Source organism: Erpetoichthys calabaricus, chromosome 1 (assembly GCF_900747795.2).
Source record: "Erpetoichthys calabaricus chromosome 1, fErpCal1.3, whole genome shotgun sequence".
Taxonomy (NCBI): Eukaryota; Metazoa; Chordata; class Cladistia; order Polypteriformes; family Polypteridae; genus Erpetoichthys; species Erpetoichthys calabaricus.
In genome coordinates, this window is record NC_041394.2 from 62,360,355 (window position 1) to 62,380,226 (window position 19,872).

General features: G+C 38.7%; 2 protein-coding genes and 1 long non-coding RNA gene across 4 annotated transcripts in view; 2 read left to right on the forward strand and 1 right to left on the reverse strand.

Moving 5' to 3' along the window:
• Positions 1-12,270, forward strand: part of LOC114645679 (C-type mannose receptor 2-like) — a 29,414-nt gene extending 17,144 nt beyond the window's left edge. Inside the window, exons 4-7 of one of the 2 annotated variants that reach the window (XM_028793505.2) lie at positions 4,597-4,935; positions 9,793-9,828; positions 11,642-11,733; positions 12,110-12,270. In XM_028793505.2, coding sequence (XP_028649338.1) covers positions 4,597-4,935; positions 9,793-9,828; positions 11,642-11,733; positions 12,110-12,226 — 584 coding nt within the window. In that variant the 3' untranslated portion in view covers positions 12,227-12,270. The remainder of the gene's footprint in view (positions 1-4,596; positions 4,936-9,792; positions 9,829-11,641; positions 11,734-12,109) is intronic. The other variant, XM_051933755.1, reaches the window with a different exon arrangement.
• Positions 1-19,872, reverse strand: part of LOC114650889 (tenascin-like) — a 585,410-nt gene that overhangs the window by 461,941 nt on the left and 103,597 nt on the right. The window lies entirely within an intron of this gene.
• Positions 1-19,872, forward strand: part of LOC127529643 (uncharacterized) — a 744,809-nt gene that overhangs the window by 389,052 nt on the left and 335,885 nt on the right. The window lies entirely within an intron of this gene.

Sequence of the window (19,872 nt, forward strand, 5' to 3'; positions counted from 1 at the left end):
TAATCGCCACACTCGCAGCTTAGCGAATATGTATGGCCGATCGGTTCCCGGGGAATTCGTGATGTGGGCAATCCTAGCTTAAGTGCACAGGTGAGGAGTCGTCCGCATGTGTAATTGTTCCCAGGAACTGCTAATTGCCACATCTGATCCACGTCCCCGTGATAAATAGAAGCGTGAGGTGGCTAGGGGGAGAACAGGAAAGAACGGGAGGTTAATGGAGAAGGAAGCAGATAGAGGAAAGCCGGTACAGGAGAGCAAGTGAGCGAGAGAGACCAAATTCGATGGAGCAAAGGCAGGCAGCTGGGAGGTGAACCCCTGCAGATGAGTGTTTAGCCGACACTCGGTGGGGCTGAAAAAAGCGGTCACTCCAGCTGAGCGATTACGGAGCTGGAGTGACCGGTATTGAAGAAGACTGGCCATCGAAAGGCAGCGGCAGTCATGGAGGCTTTGAGCTGGTTTAGCCCCAGAGTGAGCAATCCGGCCGCTGGAGAAAGAACCCAAGTCTCGGTCCGGATGGAGCCCGACATAGCCAGGGATTGGAGGGCTACTGGACCAGTGTGGAAGGCAGCTGCACCTGCAAGTAGTGCGACTCCCCTGTTGCGAAGCCCGATGGGAGAAGCGGGTGAGCCGCCAGATAGAAAGGAGAAGGCACTGTGGAAAATTCATAAAGGAATATGTAAACAGAAATCACTCTGAAAGTTGAAGCCCTCTCACCTTTCAGGAAAGAAGGAAGTGCATACATATAATATAAAGAAGAACTCAGGATTAAACATTTTTTAAAAATTTTTATTTTATTTTAAAAGGCCAGTTAATCCGTCAGCTGGTTAATGCGAGGCCAGTTAAGAGGGATTGTACTGTATTTACAAACCAAGTATATCAGGGAAAGAGTTACAATATCTCCTTTCTGTGCAAAGATGTGGAATGACATTACAGCGGCTACATTGAGGTTGGCATCCTCTACTTGCCACTGAGCGACACCTGGGATGGACTTGGGAACCAGGAAGTACAACACAGTGGGTGGCTGCCAGCTAAGGGAAGAGGTCCCCCTGTACACTGGATGGTAGCATACCATCTGGCTAGTCCAATTATAGATGCCTGCAGCATAGACGTTTAGGTTCCATGGGCCTGCCCTTTCAGGTTCTGTAGGGACCACCAGGGGGAGCACTTGCACAGTAATGTTACAAGGACCGTTGTGGTCTTGCCTGACCCAGAAGTGATTCTTGGAGGCAATACATTAAGCACTAGAAGTATTCCCGGGTCCATTGTTAAAAGAGGGCTCTCCGTTTGGTTCAGGACGTTGGAGTTAGGAGAGGAGACAGACAACACTCCCTTTGGAGAAGTGGAGGAAAATGGAAGGAGCAGAGGTAGTGACTGATGGTATTGTCAGGCTGTACTGTGTTGTGTGAGAGCTGCTACAACACTAAGGGAAGGAGCCTGTAAAAGGCACACGTTATTGTAAATAAAAGCACTTTATTTGAACCAAAGACTGTGTGTGTGTAGTTGTGTTTGGAGTTTGCAGTGCTGATACTCTTTCTAGTGGCCACAAAGATTTTAATAAGGTACCTGATCTGGGCATAATTATTATAATTATAGTTATTATTATACTTATCATTATCAGGGATTCAGGATGTTGTAAAAAGATGAGATCTGAATTAGTTTAGTGATAATGTAGCAACAATTATTATGATGGAGTGTTCACTAATTTATAATGTTCCATCAGGCATTACACCTAATAGATCTGTTAATAGATTAGGGAATCTTGAGATCTCAGGATTGTCTGATAAAAAGCATAGACATTATTTCAAAGATGTTTAATCAGAGTGCATTCCCAAAATATGCAACTTAAGGAAGCAGGTATGGTATCAGAAAGTGCGCCTCACTAGTAGTGTATTGGCCTTGATACATTTCAGACATTCTGGCCAAAAGAAATGTTAAGAAAGTAAAATTGAAAGCTTAGTTAGACCATGGTTCACTCATATTGAAGAAGAACAAAGGTTACTTAGAGCTGGGTTCTAAGTAATATTCTAACAATATTCTAATAGATATTGAAATGAGACATGATAGAAGTATTTCAAATTATGATGGTAGCAAGTAATCCTGAAGGCCGTTGTTAGTTTAAAATCATTCTTTATATAAAACTAAAAGGGCAAAGATAGTGTTTAGGAGTAAATTGAACACCAGTGATAACAGGATATTGGTTCAAATAGAGAGATGTAAATGAAGAGTTTGGTTTCCTTAGTAAAGTACTTTGAGAAAAGGGGATATTTACAAATCAAGATAGCATTGATTGGGACAAAGGAACACGACAGGTGTGTGAGGCAGAATACTATATCATAAATGCTTTTCTTATAATATTTGCTGTAAATTAATTTTTCCTACTACTCTTCCCAAAAATACTTAACACTGTGGCCTCACAATTCCAGAGTCTTGGGTTTAAATCGGGCCCCTTTAATCCAGGACAGATGGATATTTCTACTGTAATGATTTTATATCTTTAAAGATGGCAGTTTAATTTTTAGGCTGTTATTGCAGAGGTTTAATTTTAAGGAGGAGTCGCCAAGCTCAGTTCTTCAGACCTTAGTTAATACTGCTTTGTTTTTATTAGATCTGATTTATTAGGTTTGAATTTATATTGGTAGTGGCACGTTTTCTTTCTTTTTTTATCAAAGAATTTATATAGTTTCAGTTTCCTACTAAAATTATTTTGCTTTGTTTCACAGTAAATACTATGACAAGTACATTTTATTTTTATGACAAGTACATAACATTGACTGTGGTGGGCTGGCATCCTGCCCGGGATTTGTTCCTGCCTTGCGCCCTGTGCTGGCTGGGATTGGCTCCAGCAGACCCCCGTGACTCTGTGTTAGGATATAGCGGGTTGGACGATGCCTGACTGACTGACATAACATTGATTGCATTAAAACTGTCAGCCAAACAAGCTCCACAGTACAACGCTTGGGAGTACAGCCAGTGGATATTCTGTTTATTTTATGTGCACTATCAGCATGCAATATATGTTAATAAAGTGTGAAACTTTAATAAAATCTCGGGAGAAAGAACTACTAGTTAAAGGGAATAGATAGGAATAGACCAACAGAACAAATAGAGGTGAAAAAAGAATGTTCCCAGAGTAGATCACTTGGTTATTTAGTTCTGCTGTGTGGCCTCAAGAGTCCATCTGTTGCCTCAGACAGAATTCCTGTTTTAAGGAAGTGAAACACCACATTAAAAAATGCAGTACACTTTTTGTCTTCTAGTTACACATTTTACACCTTTTTTTACTGTATAATTCAGCACCTATGAAACTTCTGTCTTTTTGTATTGTCTTCTTTGATTAAGGACTGAGTGCTGGAAGTTGTTATATTTCAGCCAGGGTCACATCTCAGGCTCAATGCTTTTTTTTATTGTCTTTTGAATATTATTTTGTATATTGTATTTTTGAATTTGTTTTTGGCTAAGTTTTTTTTTGTGTTTTATTTAAAACGGTTTCTTTTAATTGTTGTTCTTTTTTGTATTAAGTTAATATACATATGGAAGGCATGGTGGTGCAGTGGTTCTGCTGCTGCCTCACAGTTAGGAGACATGGGTTCGCTTCCTGGGTCCTCCCTGCATGGAGTTTGCATGTTCTTCCCGTGTCTGTGTGGGTTTCCTCCGGGTACCCCGGTTTCCTCCCACAGTCCAAAGACATGCAGGTTAGGTGCATTGGCGATCCTAAATTGTCCCTAGTGTGTGCTAGGTGTGTGGGTGTGTGTGTGTGTGCACGCCATGCTGTGGGCTGGTGCCCTGCCCGGGGTTTGTTTCCTGCCCTGTGCCCTGTGCTGGCTGAGATTGGCTCCAGCAGACCCCCGTGACCCTGTAGTTAGGATATAGCAGGCCGGATAATGGATGGATGGATGGATAATATACATATTCATTTTTTTTTGTGCTTTCTGCCTTATCCACTTTACATGGATGTACCTAATGCTGCACCTAAGGGGCCTACCTCAGCACTATTTAAGGAGAAGTAGCTGTTAATATGGCTACTTAAGTATTGAGGTTTGTTCCTGTTTTTTTAATAATGTATTCGTTGATCATACACTTTCTTGTTTTGACCTCCTCCTTGAAAATTAAGGTACCGTTTTTAGTTTTTGCTTCTTGGATTTGTTCAATTTTAGGTCTACATTTTGCTTCATTTTTTTCTCCTGCTTTAGTTTTTGTGCAATCCTTTAGAATTTTCTAAATAAATATTTAATTATTAAAGGATCTTAGTATAGCTTGTCTTTTTTTTTTGTTTGTTTTTTGATTTACTGACTTTTAAGCCTTTGCCCCACACTGGGCCTCTGCAGGCTGCAATCCTGCCTTTTGAGTTTATGGCCAGGCTGCCTGAGGTGGTAAGGCCTACAGTTTTACTCCAGACCTTTAATGCAGTGCAGGTTATTTTTTGCAGGCATGCATTCATTTTGAGCGTTATGATCAGGGAGGATCATGACAGGAGTTTCCTTGTACCTAACTGAAAATGCAATGTAGAAACACCTACATCATACAAATCATTGTAAATAAAACATAATTTCTTCATAAATGCTCTTAACAAATGCATTTTTTAAATATATTTTGCAGTTGCAACAGGAAGAACTAACTTATCTGGGAGTTGCTCATTTCAAAGCAGAAGCACAACATGGCTAGAAGCGCAGAGTTTCTGTAGAAAAAACAACATGGATTTAGTCACCATTCAATCAATGAGCGAAATCCAACAACTTACAAATGTAGTTCCCAGTGCTTCATTTTTTCCAGTGTGGATTGGTTTGTATCGTGAAGGTCAAAATTGGCAGTGGTCAAATGGAGATGCCGTTACCTACTACAACTGGAAAGCTGTCTACTATTGTGGAGCCCTCAACTTTCAAGGAACTTGGAATGATATAAATTGTTCTGTTAATAAAACCTTCTTCTGTTATAAAGGTAATGGATATTTTAAAATAATGTTTTGATTAAGTGATTAGCTTTGAAGTGGTCAACTTCAGAGCTGTTGGATTCAAAACTAGTAGATGTCAAAGGTGTTACAACATGTTCACATTTTAATTTTGTAAGATGGATATTCTGTTCATCAATTAAACTGATAAGCCGTATAGCCAAACCAGACTCGGACTTGCTCACATAAGTTTAATTTCTTTTATCAATTTTATATTGATTCAAGAATTTAACATACACATAAAGAAGTTCAATTGAAAAGAAGAAATCTGTATACCCCCAAACGGCACCCAATATTCTCCCATAAATCCACCCCCAACCAACAAATGCATAAATAAAGAGGAAAAAAATAACCTCAGGAACACAGCCAAATAAACCTAAGTGTGCTGTAAGTGTGATGTCAATGGGTATCTAATGATAAAAGTCTTATTTTCTTAAAAATTGATACCAGTTCTCAATGGGTTCTTTGAATGCTCCATTAATCCAAGAGGCAGACAGTTCCAAAAGAATTAGATTAAAAAAGGACAGCTGTTAAAAGAAAGAAGCTCAGGAGATTTCCAATGAAGGGCTAGAGGTAATTTAGCCACTGTAGTGCCAAGTCACTTGTTCACACTGGAGAGAGAAAGGTTTGAAAGGTCCAACAGAAGTAGAGTTTGAGGAATAGGAAAGATGTTTACAGGTAGAAAGGATGAGAGAAACTAGCTTTTCCATAATCAGAAAGAAAGAACAGGAGGGCAATGCCAGAACATATGGAGGAACTTACCAGGTAAACCAAGGGAACATTAATGACAAAGTTAATCAGGAGAAAGACCCATGAGAAAACGTTTATGGGGGAGTAGGGTAAAGTCTTTGAATTATTTTGAATAATTTGAATTGATTGTTAGGGTTTCCGGAAGAAAATTTAACATTTTTAGAAATATTTTGCCAGCAGGGAGTAGAAGGCAATGGAGCAGGATCTCAGGGTCACTATGAGATCAAATGGAGAAAGAAAGTATTCTCTCACCTAACAGGTCTAAACAAAAAAATAGTATTTTTACAGAAGACCCACGTATTAAGAAAGGATCAGTTCCGGCTGCAAAATGACTGGACTGGCCAAATGTTCCATTCCAGCTTTACAAAGAAAACTAGAGGTGTGGGAATTTGTATACATAGAACAGTCTGATTTGTGGTATCAGATGTAGTATCTGATCCTGAAAGGAGATCTGTGATTGTCATGGGCAATTTATTTAACTGTAAAGTGAAGTTTGATAAATGTTTATGCACCCAATATGGATCATAGGGAATTCATGCAAAATGTATTTGCATCCATTCCCAATATGAACAATCATAGAATTATAATGGCTGGGGACTTTAATTGTGTTTTAAATCCAGACTTAGATAGGTCTCCTGTCACAGGAGTGAGGACATCTAACACTGCAAAGACAATTACACAGTTTTTAACTGACCACAACTTATCAGACCCCAGGAGATTTCTAAGCCCAAACTCAAGAACATATTCCTTCTACTCACCAGTGCATCATTGCTACTCAAGAATTAATTATTTCTTTGTAGATAACAATTTCTTGCCCACAATTAAATCAGCAAGTATGACGCTATTGTTATTTTCGACCATGCCCCTCTGATCTTGGAGCTAAAGTCATTATGACCCACATACTCATCTCGCAGATGACGTCTTAACCCACTTTTATTAGCAGACGAGAACTGTACAGAATTTACAGTATATCCAAACAAATCAGTTTTTTTCTAGAGACAAATAGATCCTCAGAGGGTTCTGCAGGAATACTCTGGGAAACCCTGAATTCCTTCTTAAGAGGACAGATTATCTCATATCTTTCCCACAGAAATAAATTGGAAACCAAGAAGGCATCAGAGCTAATCAGCGAAATTACTAGAACAGACCAAGAACATCCCAGATGTCAAAGTGAGGCTATTCATAGGAAAAGGCAGGCTCTGCATTCAGAGCTCAACCTCTTAACAACTAAAGAAACTGAACAACTCATTTTTAAATCAAGACATTATTACCATGAACATGGAGAGAAAGCTAATAAGATCTTAGCTCAACAAATCCACAAGCAAGAAGTTCGCAATGCAATCCCAACAAATCACCAACACAAACGGAGACAAAATCATTGACCATAAAAATATAATGCACATGTTTAGAGACTACTACAAGTCATTATATTCTACTGAGTTTAAAGAAGACAAAACACAATCTAATGCATTTCTGGATGCATTACAGATACCACAAATAGATACTCTTAGTGCAGAGGAACTGGATAAACCTGTGGCGCTATCAGAATTACTAGATGCTATAAAGTCACTTCAGAGTGGGAAAGCATGGGCTTAAGTGAAGAAGGACAAACAAACTGTAATTGCCTTCACTACACTATTGGCACATAGACTTTTCTTGCTCAACTGAAAGAATCCTAACTCTCCTCTTTTAAGTCAGTGGGTAACTGATGTTTTATACTATTTGAAATTGGAAAAAATCAAATTCTCACTTAGAGGATCTGTGCAGAACTTTTTCAAAACCTGGCAGGATCTAATCAATAACATTTTAGAATAAGCTTTTAAAGCACGGAGGAAGCAGATTCTCTCCCCTTTTCTTTTGTTCTTCATTTATCTTTATTCACTTATTAATTGATCTATTTACTTATTTTTACTAGCTTTAAGTTTTACTATGCTGGCCATGCTGTGTTTCTCAGGGGTGGTGGTTAATTTGTTTTCAATCCTATTTTTGTAAAAATTGATCTATTTGTATGGAGTGTTGTGTGATTTCAATAAAATCAATAAGATGAAAAAAGAGATTAAAGAAAGAGTTTTTAAGGAAGAGTTACAGTGGATTAAAGAACAAAATAAAGAAAAAGTGGTTGCAAAGGAATTGGATCAGATAAAGAGATGCCACATGCCCTGACCACTGATTAGAGTTACAAATAAAGGAAAAAGGATGAACTAGAAAAAGCATAAGTTTCAGCACTTGTATCTCCATGCACTAATATAAAAATAATTTTGTGCATATCTTAGTCTCATCCCATCTTGTTTTTTATAATATAATCATATTATTTATTTATTGAGCTTCTGTAAAAAGCCACATTTCTTCCTGGGACATATAAAGTTCCATCTGTCTATATGGGATGTAACAGCAGGGATGTACTGAGGAGGCCAGTGTAGTGGATGGACAGGGGGAGATAATCTGACAGTGCATGCTACCCTAACACGCTGGGTGGAAGCATTCCCAGGCCAGTATATCCATTCATGTGCCTTTAGGGCTTGCCGGGAATTGCAGTCCCATGGAGCAGAACTGACAGAGTGTGATTCTTTCTTGATCCAGAAGTACTCCAGGTGTCTGGCATAAAAGGGGGCCACCAATCGAGTGTTAGAGTTTGGAGAGGAGTCCAAATAAGTTATCCTGGGAGAGGTGAAGGGAAAAAGGCAAAAGCGCTTTGTAATAAGGATGAGAAAGAGTCACAAAAAGGTTTGGGGATGGTCACCCTGTATACTTGAAAAAAGCTGAAGAAAAAAATAAGCACATATTTACAGACAGGACTCTAAAACAGAACTGACTAACATGTTGAAAGCTGATGGAGTCAGGGAGACTTGAACAGGAGCTGACGTAACAGGAAGATGGGTTCTGGTTACCGGATATAACATCATCAGAGGGTGTAGGAAGTGAAGCAGGGTCTTTGGCTGGTCTGCAGAGGGACAAAAAGAGAGACGATCAGGTGACAGCGTCAACCCCTGGTCCAACTGAGACATAATACCATTTGAGTCTGTAAACCGTCTCCAATGCGCACATGTGTGACAGTTTGCAATGTGTGACAGCTTGCATTATATTTGCGAATGAAGTAAGGAAGAGATTGGAGTAAGGTAGTTGTTAAATAAAAGCCATTTTTGTGCACTGAAACCATGTTTGTGAAGTTTTGTCTATCTATCTATCTATCTATCTATCTATCTATCTATCTATCTATCTATCTATCTATCTATCTATCTATCTATCTATCTATCTATCTATCTATCTATCTATCTTCCCCTATTTTCTGTTATAATACATACCTGTAAATCAGAAGATTTTCACTTCAATATTGATGATCAGTGAATTGGCTGATTTCAATTTTTTTTTTCAGCATCTGCTTTTCTAAGCTTTATGGCAATTTACTTGTAGTGTTTCTTTTTTCAAAGTATCATGGTACTTTCAAGAAGTGCTAGAATCATTTTGCTGCCACAACATCCTGCAAACAGAGAGCACCCAGGCAGACTTTAGGAGAGAGAGAGAAAACAAGAATATTGATTTTTATGTTAAAGAAATGGAGTAATAAATTGAGAAAAGGAAATCTAAGGAGTTGTCCTGTGAATGTAAAGGAACGGCAACATATATGTTATCCATTTGAACTTGTAAAAGAAGAAAAGGAGCCCCACTGTCAGAGAAGTGTGTCTATGTTAGAAATTAAAAGAGAAGCTGCTTTAATGATTTTAGAATTTATTTTGTCATTTAATTAAAATGGACACCAATTGCATGAGTGTGGACAGTAAGTGAGGCTACGTTTAGTATGACAGCTCACATTTTAATTAAGGAAAAAAAAAGACGCAGACAGAACAATAACCAATAGAAAAATACAACAAATAGCCAAAAACTAGCAATTAATAAATATATATATATACATTTATACATATACAAAGTGGTGGTGTGGGACTGGCTTCTTTCATTGTTTGAAGTTGTGGCTCCAGAAGCAACTGGAACATTTTTCTTATTTCCAATCTATCTGTGCCGATGCTTCACACCTTAATGTCTTAATGAATACAGAGGACACTAAAATAGTACAGTAATAACTTCTTTATTTGTTTCTACAGATTATCCTTTTCCACCTCCTTCAAAGGTCCCCCAAGGTAAAGCACCCTAACTTTCATCTTGTGGCTGCTATAAGCTGCTTTGTGATGTCAGCATCAGTGCAGTTTATTAAAACATGATGCATGTCATCAGCCATTTAAAGACCTAATTTTTATCTATATTTATATATATATATATATATATATATATATATATACAGTGGTGTGAAAAACTATTTGCCCCCTTCCTGATTTCTTATTCTTTTGCATGTTTGTCACACAAAATGTTTCTGATCATCAAACACATTTAACCATTAGTCAAATATAACACAAGTAAACACAAAATGCAGTTTTTAAATGATGGTTTTTATTATTTAGGGAGAAAAAAAAATCCAAACCTACATGGCCCTGTGTGAAAAAGTAATTGCCCCCTGAACCTAATAACTGGTTGGGCCACCCTTAGCAGCAATAACTGCAATCAAGCGTTTGCAATAACTTGCAATGAGTCTTTTACAGCGCTCTGGAGGAATTTTGGCCCACTCATCTTTGCAAAATTGTTGTAATTCAGCTTTATTTGAGGGTTTTCTAGCATGAACCGCCTTTTTAAGGTCATGCCATAGCATCTCAATTGGATTCAGGTCAGGACTTTGACTAGGCCACTCCAGTCTTCATTTTGTTTTTCTTCAGCCATTCAGAGGTGGATTTGCTGGTGTGTTTTGGGTCATTGTCCTGTTGCAGCACCCAAGATCGCTTCAGCTTGAGTTGACGAACAGATGGCCGGACATTCTCCTTCAGGATTTTTTGGTAGACAGTAGAATTCATGGTTCCATCTATCACAGCAAGCCTTCCAGGTCCTGAAGCAGCAAAACAACCCCAGACCATCACACTACCACCACCATATTTTACTGTTGGTATGATGTTCTTTTTCTGAAATGCTGTGTTCCTTTTACGCCAGATGTGACGGGACATTTGCCTTCCAAAAAGTTCAACTTTTGACTCATCAGTCCACAAGGTATTTTCCCAAAAGTCTTGGCAATCATTGAGATGTTTCTTAGCAAAATTGAGACGAGCCCTAATGTTCTTTTTGCTTAACAGTGGTTTGCGTCTTGGAAATCTGCCATGCAGGCCGTTTTTGCCCAGTCTCTTTCTTATGGTGGAGTCGTGAACACTGACCTTAATTGAGGCAAGTGAGGCCTGCAGTTCTTTAGACGTTGTCCTGGGGTCTTTTGTGACCTCTCGGATGAGTAGTCTCTGCGCTCTTGGGGTAATTTTGGTCGGCCGGCCACTCCTGGGAAAGTTCACCACTGTTCCATGTTTTTGCCATTTGTGGATAATGGCTCTCACTGTGGTTTGCTGGAGTCCCAAAGCTTTAGAAATGGCTTTATAACCTTTACCAGACTGATAGATCTCAATTACTTCTGTTCTCATTTGTTCCTGAATTTCTTTGGATCTTGGCATGATGTCTAGCTTTTGAGGTGCTTTGGTCTACTTCTCTGTGTCAGGCAGCTCCTATTTAAGTGATTTCTTGATTGAAACAGGTGTGGCAGTAATCAGGCTGGGGGTGGCTACGGAAATTGAACTCAGGTGTGATACACCACAGTTAGGTTATTTTTTAACAAGGGGGCAATTACTTTTTCACACAGGGCCATGTAGGTTTGGATTTTTTTTCTCCCTAAATAATAAAAACCATCATTTAAAAACTGCATTTTGTGTTTACTTGTGTTATATTTGACTAATGGTTAAATGTGTTTGATGATCAGAAACATTTTGTGTGACAAACATGCAAAAGAATAAGAAATCAGGAAGGGGGCAAATAATTTTTCACACCACTGTATTTATAGATATATATATATATTTTTATCTATATTTACAGGAAATAAGACACTTATGTTTGGGATTAAGATTGAAAAGCAATACTTAGTTGATCTGGAAGTCAGTGCCATTAGGACTAACATTTTAGATCAGGTAGGTTGAAACCAAAATTCATTCATTATTTTGTATGGCTTTACTCACCCCAACAGTACATTCTAAATGGAAATTTAAATCTTTCCATTTTTGATTTTACTTTCCCTTTGACTGTGGCAAGGAGAGCTGTAGCCGATCATGTCTACATCAAGTGCAGGTGGATAGGACTCAAATTCTTGATACTGTATGTACCCCCTTTCACAAACTCTGGTCAGTTTAGAGATACTGTATATTCCTTCACTACTCCTCAACTATCAGAGTATGGTTGGACAAATGCTGTCTTAACTACAGATCCTGGTCTATTTTGAAATTGTATTGTATACAGTATACTGTATATTCATTTTAATTATGGCAAATTATAAATCTCTTTTTCCAGATATGGAGCATCCTTGCTGTGCAAATTCCAATGGACACAATGAAAATGAAATGGCAAGAAAGTGAAGGAATCATTTTTAACGAGCATAAAGAGGAAAACGTGTGCAATAAAAACTGAAACTAGATTTATTTTACTGATTGATTAGTTTGGAGTAGATCTTCATTGAGAAGAAACATTAAAACAAAACATATTTCAAAGAAAGCTTGTGTCTGATCATTTGATTGCTTTCAGTGATGGCTAAGCAATTCATATTGTAAATACGTTTTGTTGATTGACTCTTGGGCTGGCATGGTAGCAAAGTAGTTAGTGATCCCACCTTATGCATGTAGTGTCCTGTGTTGAAATCCTATACTTGTAGTTTGTATGTGAATCTGGTTAGATTTTCCTTAAATACCTTAATTTTTCATCAACATCAAACCCAAAATGTGTCATTATTCAAGCCACCCCTGGTCACTTACCAATATGGATGAGATACAAGCATCTGGTCCTTTTTTTTTAAATAGCAGCAGCGTGTTAACACAGACTGTAAAGTGGAAAGATGCATTGAAAATGAAAGGTCAGGAAAAAAAAAAGATTATTTTTATTGTTTTCTACCTTCCTGTTTAGGGCTTTTGTGAGATACTCACCTATAAAGCAAAAAGAAAATGTACTTATTGCCTTCCATGTTTTACGCTACAGTATGTTTCTTTCTGGGTTTGACTGTCACCCCACTTTCATACGTGCATCCTTGCTTTTCTTATCTAAATGTAACATGTGAAAAAGCAAAGCAGGTAGCAACACTGGGCTGAGACAATGGAGCATCACCAGAAGGTAGTAAGAGAAAAATAAACACTGAACTGGTTTTCCTGTTAAAATATTAGAACTCCCCAAGCTACCAGAGTGCTATACAAATTTACATCATAGTATGGCTGTGCTCCTCAAGAATGGTCTGTCTCAGGGTTACCTACGTCTGTGGTGGTTCAGATTATGAGAATGCACCTGAGGTCATTAGAAGTAACTCTGAGAGTGCGGACACAGAACTTCTTTATGTCATTTGGAATCCTGGAAGTAGATCCCAGGGGATTCCCATAAGTTGTGCATGGCTTGGGCTTAAAATTTCTTCCAGCCATTAAGGCCTTTGAGTTTGGAGATTGGAGATGGAGTTGGATTAAGGCTCAACTGTATGGAGGAAGGGGCGGCACGGTGGCGCAGTGGGTAGCGCTGCTGCCTCGCAGTTGGGAGATCTGGGGACCTGGGTTCGCTTCCCGGGTCCTCCCTGCGTGGAGTTTGCATGTTCTCCCCGTGTCTGCGTGGGTTTCCTCCGGGCTCTCCGGTTTCCTCCCACAGTCCAAGGACATGCAGGTTAGGTGGATTGGCGATTCTAAATTGGGCTTTGTGTGTTTGTGTGTGTCCTGCGGTGGGTTGGCACCCTGCCCGGGATTGGTTCCTGCCTTGTGCCCTGTGTTGGCTGGGATTGGCTCCAGCAGACCCCCGTGACCCTGTGTTCGGATTCAGCAGGTTGGAAAATGGATGGATGTATGGAGGAAGTAAAGCACACAGAAGAATTGTGGTATTGTGAAAGGTGAGAGTATGCTAAGAAATGTAGACTGGCAACCCAAAGAGGTGGTCATGAAATAAATTATTCGTTAATTGATTTGATGATAGATTTTTGTAACTAGGGAAAGATTAAACTGTCTTGTGTCATTCTTTTTGGGTTAGAGCTCTTCACTTGTAACCTTGTCCTGAATCATTTCTTTTCCAAAACAGTTCGCAGAGAGTTGGTCACACAATTAGGTAGACCTCTTTTTTAAGTTGCTTTGAATACTAGCTTCAGCTGTGATGAGTAAAGGTGAGTGTAGAGGTAGGTCCTGAGGGTTAAGTTCTTTGTTATTTTATCTCTTCTTTTTATACTTTTGTATGTTTTCCTGCTTATGTATTTACAGTATTCCCTGTAAACAAATCTTTTTCTTTAGTTAAGCCATTTCGTGTTACTATTTGTGTCTGGGAGTGGCTCATAAGCACCCCAGTGTCCATACATGTAATACTTGAATGAATCAATAACGCACCTTCACAGGGTTGCATTACATTAACCTTTCATAGCACTGATTTCTGCATACAGAGGGAGTGATCTTCCCAAATGTTTAAAAGAGTATCTAGTACAGCCTTAGTCCCCGCAATTCAGTTACCACTCCATATGAGGTGATAATATAAGCTGTTTCTCAGTTTGTGTTCCCTGGCTGTTTAAAATGTTTCACAAGATAACCTCAACTGCTCCCATCTACTGATGTAAGAGTGCATTTTTTACGTCTTACCTATTGAAAAACACCTATGGATTGCTAAAGTTTTCTACTCCTGTTCTCTCTCTTTGATATTTACCTCTTGTTCTGATTCATTAAATCCTCAACTAATTGTGCTTTTTGTTGGATTGCTAGTTTATCTTTTAGGCTCAGCACTTGAAGAAGTTCTATGTTTCTTGTAAATTTCAGTCTTTGTTGTCTGTTAACTCTGTATTTCTTTGAAAAACTGTCAAAGGTTTCTTCTTGTATTAACATTTAGGTGGCTTCTGATAAAGGTGTCTGTTACCTAAATAAATAAATAATACAGGCCAGTTCAGTCGAGTAGTCTGAATTCTGGCCTGGTCATAGTTTTCATGTTCTCCTTGTGTCTTCACTTTTTATTCATTCCAATGACTTGGGTATGCGTGTGTATATAAAAGTGACCTAGACTGCACTGATTCCCCATTTGGGTTTTGTTCCTAACTTCCATCCATCCATTATCCAACCCGCTATATCCTAACTACAGAGTCACGGGGGTCTGTTGGAGCCAATCCCAGCCAACACAGGGCGCAAGGCAGGAAACAAACCCCGAGCAGGGCGCCTGCCCACCGCAGGGCTGTTCCTAACTTGATAGCATAATCTAACATAACACACTTAAATGCAATTACTCCAAGATTTACAGGAAGGGAGAAGTCTATTGAATGTATAATGATTGTATGTTATAGGAAATCCTAGAACCCTGAACCAAAACAAGAAGGGTCTGAAGTAAATAGGATGGGTTAAAATCTTGCAAAATGAAACCATCTGGAAATGATATGATATATAAGTCTGTTACCACTGGGTGGCAGCAGAATTCATTTACTGTGTGACGGCGGCCCCGATTCACATGATCAAAGAGAGAGAAAACCATGAAGCTGAAAACAAACCAAGATTATATTTTTAAATATATCTCTACCAAAATACTACAGTCAGTAAATGATGTATAGTATCACAGCATAAAGTGAAACCCCTTAACTAACCTGTAGGATATGGCTCTTGCACACTTCACAAGCACATTTACACTGTTATGGCAAGAAACAAAAGAGGGCAGACTTTAACTGTAATAAAAACATTTATAAAATCCACTTTATTTGTCTTTGAAGGAGAAATTGCATTGCCTTGGGGCATATTGCAAAGTTAATCACTCCAAAATTTAAACAAGGCACACATATTGCATTCTCTAAACCGCTAAGATCTATTACAATTTTCAGTGATTTTAATTGAAATCAGTCCCTTGCCAGTATAAATAAGACATTAAATTTAAAACAGCCTGCCTTTCAAAGCTCTAGCTGGGCGTACTGCTCAACTCATCAATAACTAATGAATTTTGCACCCACCCAACCATCAGTTGTTTGAATCTGTTTATTCATGGAATGTGGAAAAACAGAACTTACCCATATAATCATGTTTATATCTGTAAAGCTCTCTGTAAACATTTGCTTGCAGAATCATTGTTATAGGAGTGTTGTTCTGTCCAGATGAGCTAAAAATATGTTATAAACTGTTCTTAAATACTTGTTGTTAGGCTGTGGAATGACGTTTTTGTGACCATCTGAATAGCTTGCAGACTGTCATTTAAAAGTACATATTACAAAGTTGTCCAAATCATGTTTCTTCCATCTTAAACATGTTGGGAAATTAAAGTGCTTTCTAAATAAACAGGATTCTGAGAAATTAATTAATGCATTTATTTCTAGTAGGATTGACTACTGCAATGCGGTGTTCACTGGATGTTCAAACTGCTCTTTATACAGCCTCCAGTTAATCCAAAATGCTGCTGCAAGAATTATTACAAGAACAAGAATATACGAACACATAACTCCAGTTCTTAAATCCTTACACTGGCTCCCGGTTAAGTTTAGGGCAGATTTCAAATCCTCCTTTTAACATATAAAGCATTAAATGGCCAAGGTCCGGCTTACCTATCTGAACTTATCATGACTTACAAACCAGAGCGCACATTAAGATCTCAAGATGGCAGTCTGTTTATGATTCCTAGGATTAATAAAATAACAGTGGGAGGTAGAGGTTTTAGTTACAGGGCCCCTAAACTGTGAAATATTCTGCCTGCTACTATAAGAGATACCCCTTCGGTCTCAGCTTTTAAATCCCGGCTGAAGACTCACTACTTCAGTTTAGCATATCCTGACTAGAGCTGCTGATGAACTGTACAGACTGCATCTCTGTTGTTTGTCATTAGCAGTAAAACATAAGTAATATGATAGTTATAATTTGTTACTAACCCTCACCTATTCTGTTTCTCTTCTCAGTACTCAAATGTGGCACTTGGTGCCACTGCCAACCTGCCAAGATGTTTTGCTTGCCTAAGGTAAAGTCATCCCTGATGGAGGATCGCAGGAATCGTGGGGTTGAGGGGTCCTTTCATTGGATTGGCTGGCCCAGCGCTGTTTCAGCCGTGGAATGGCCAAATGGGGGAGGCAGCTTGATGGATGAGGTCTCCAGGACTCTAAACAAATCCAAATCATATTATGTGATATCATCTACTGTTAAATTCTGGTCCATACTTCTAAAATTTTTATTTTTATACTGTATTGAGGATTTGTTCTGTTCTGTGTATTGTATTGTATTGATCCCCTTCTTTTTGACACCCACTGCATGCCCAACCTACCTGGAAAGGGGTCTCTCTTTGAACTGCCATTCCCAAGATTTCTTCCATTTTTTCCCTTCAAGGGTTTTTTCTGGGAGTTTTTCCTTGTCTTCTTAGAGAGTCAAGGCTGGGGGGCTGTCAAGAGGCAGGGCCTGTTAAAGCCCATTGCTGCACTTCTTGTGTGATTTTAGGCTATACAAAAAATAAATTGTATTGTATTGTATTGTAATTGAAGACTCACTGCTTCTTAAAACACTTGGGACTACTTTGGGTTTTGTAACCTCTTGCTCTTGATCCTACTTGCTATCAAATTATTGTGCCTTTCTTTTATGGCTAATTTATTATCTGTTCCCAGGAATAGCAGCAGTATTGAGTTTCGTTTGATTGACTTTGTTTCAACTTACCCAAGAAAACATTTCAAGAAAACAAGCCATTCTGCCCAGCATAGCTAATTCTATCCTATTCACCTAACTTCAGAGATTTGAAGTTCCTTAGAATATACCTTCTGCAATACTTGATAACTTATTTCCAGGTGTCCATGGTTCTCCATGTGAGGAAGTTTTATATTGTTTATGCAAAATTTACTCTTAATCAGCTTGCATCTGTGCCCCTGTGTTCTTAATTAATGAAAACAATGCTTTCCATTGAACTGATTCTCTTCATAATTTTGAAAAAATCTGTCATATCTCTTTTTTATTCTCGCTTAAACTCCTTCAATGTTTCTCCATAGCACATCACTCACAGTCCTGGAATAAGCCCACATGAACTTTCAAGTTTCATCCTGAGCATAGTGTTATTGTATGTGTTTATTTATTGCTTCCATAATGTAACTACGTACCTAATGTGTCAAGTTGAATGAGCTTTTGAGTGTGTTCATCCAGTATGTAAATTCTTACCACTGAACAGCAGCTTACTGTATATTTTGTTTCAACATTTAGTCAGGTGCCCTAATTGTAATTGAATAGAAATGTATTCTACACAAGTTTTCAAAGATTCTGCTGATTATTCAGTTCCACCTAGTTTAGTAACATCTGCAAACTTAATTATCTTTAGGGTTACATCTTTATCAAGATCATTTATATCAAAACAGCAGCAGTCCCAAAATTGAGCCTTAAAGGGCACCACTTTTAACGTCACCTAATTCAGAAAAAAGTTCCTTGTACCTTGAACTCCAACTTCTTCTTCTTTCTTCTCACTTGCCTCTTATAGAGGAATTTATTAAAAGTTTTTTAAAAATCAAAAGAAAGTACCTCATACATGTGTCCTGATCAAATACTTTTGTTGCTTCATCACAAAATTGTATCATGTCAGTAAAGCTTGACTGACAATCTAAAACCATATTTACTGTTGACTAGTAAGCCTGTACTTGATCCGTACTACTTAATTTTTTCTTTAATAATTGCTTCCATTCATTTAAATCTTACTGGCTACAGCTACTAGGATACATGAGAACTTTTTGTATAAAGGGCCAACATCTGTAAGCTTCCCTGATTTAGGAATTTCCTCAGTGTGCAGTGATTTCTGAATGGATTACTGTACATATGTACTGTGACCAGCAGGGGGCATTACAGCACCCCAAACCTCTGACTCAACCACCACAACACAAGTCCTGGTACAATAAAAAGGTTAATTTTTACAAATACCTTACAAAAAGTTTTCAAAATCACCCTTACAAAATATTTTCCTCCTCTTTTTCTCTCTCCTTGCACTGCTCTAGGCAAGCTTTGTCCTTCTTCTACCCAACTCCACCTTGTCTGGATGAGGTCATTCTTTTATACTGGACCTGGCATTACTTCCAGGGCTGGGACATAGCCTGATGGAAGTGTTTCTGGTTCAAATGGAAGTCCCACAATATAGGGATGATGAATCCCTGTAGCACCTTCTGGTGTCATCCATGGAACCCAACAAGGCTGCCCTAAGGGACTACGGTTCTCTGCATGCCTTGCAGGTGTCCACACAGATATCTTCCAGGGAGGCTGCCATCTAGTATGTTGGGAGACCATGTGTTCCTGCCAGGTTGTCTCCCCCTGTCCTTCCACTACACCTGCCTCCTAGTTGGGTATTATTCCTCAGTCCAACCCTACCAGGATGCAAGTTTACCCACTGCCACACTGGAATGTTCTGCCTGTCTCCTGGTTGAGGCAGAATGATCTTCGCCATGTTTCTTGTGCCTTTGAAGGTCTGGCCTCCCGCTCAGGTAAGGAGCCTGGCATCATCCCGGCAGCACCTGCCCATGCACATCATCCATCACAGTATTTGTTTCCTTAAGCACTCTAGAATAAATGTTGTCTAGTCCTGACTATTTTTTTGATTTTTTCATCTAAGCATTGCTACTCCCTCTTTAATTTCCAAACTATTTACTAACTCCTTAGCAATCCCTATAACTGAGCTTTTGTAAATATGTCCTTCTAATTTCTTTTACCTTCTCTTTGCAGGATCAGCTGTGAACTCTGATGCAATAATTGGAACATCCATGAAGTTTTTCTATGCCACTCAAATAAAAAATGTTTTGTCTTGCATGTGCAGTCTTTTTTCTGCATTAGACTTGATGTCTTATCATGAAATTCCTGGAAGATGCCCTTCAGACTGGGAAACTGTTTGGTAGTCACAGAGGGAAATGTTTGGAGAACAGGGTGGATAGGGAATCTCTTCAAATCCATAGTTTTGCTGGGCATGTTTTCCAATCCATGTAGGGTGAGGAGGCCAAGAATTGAACCAGAAGCAGGATTATCACCTTATTTCCTGACCGCTTTTCCTTGTTTGACTGTCATAAACAACAAAGGAAATTAGCCTGAAACTGACTGGTTAAGTGAGGCTTGTAATTAATACAAACCACACAATCAAAATCATAAAATTATTGT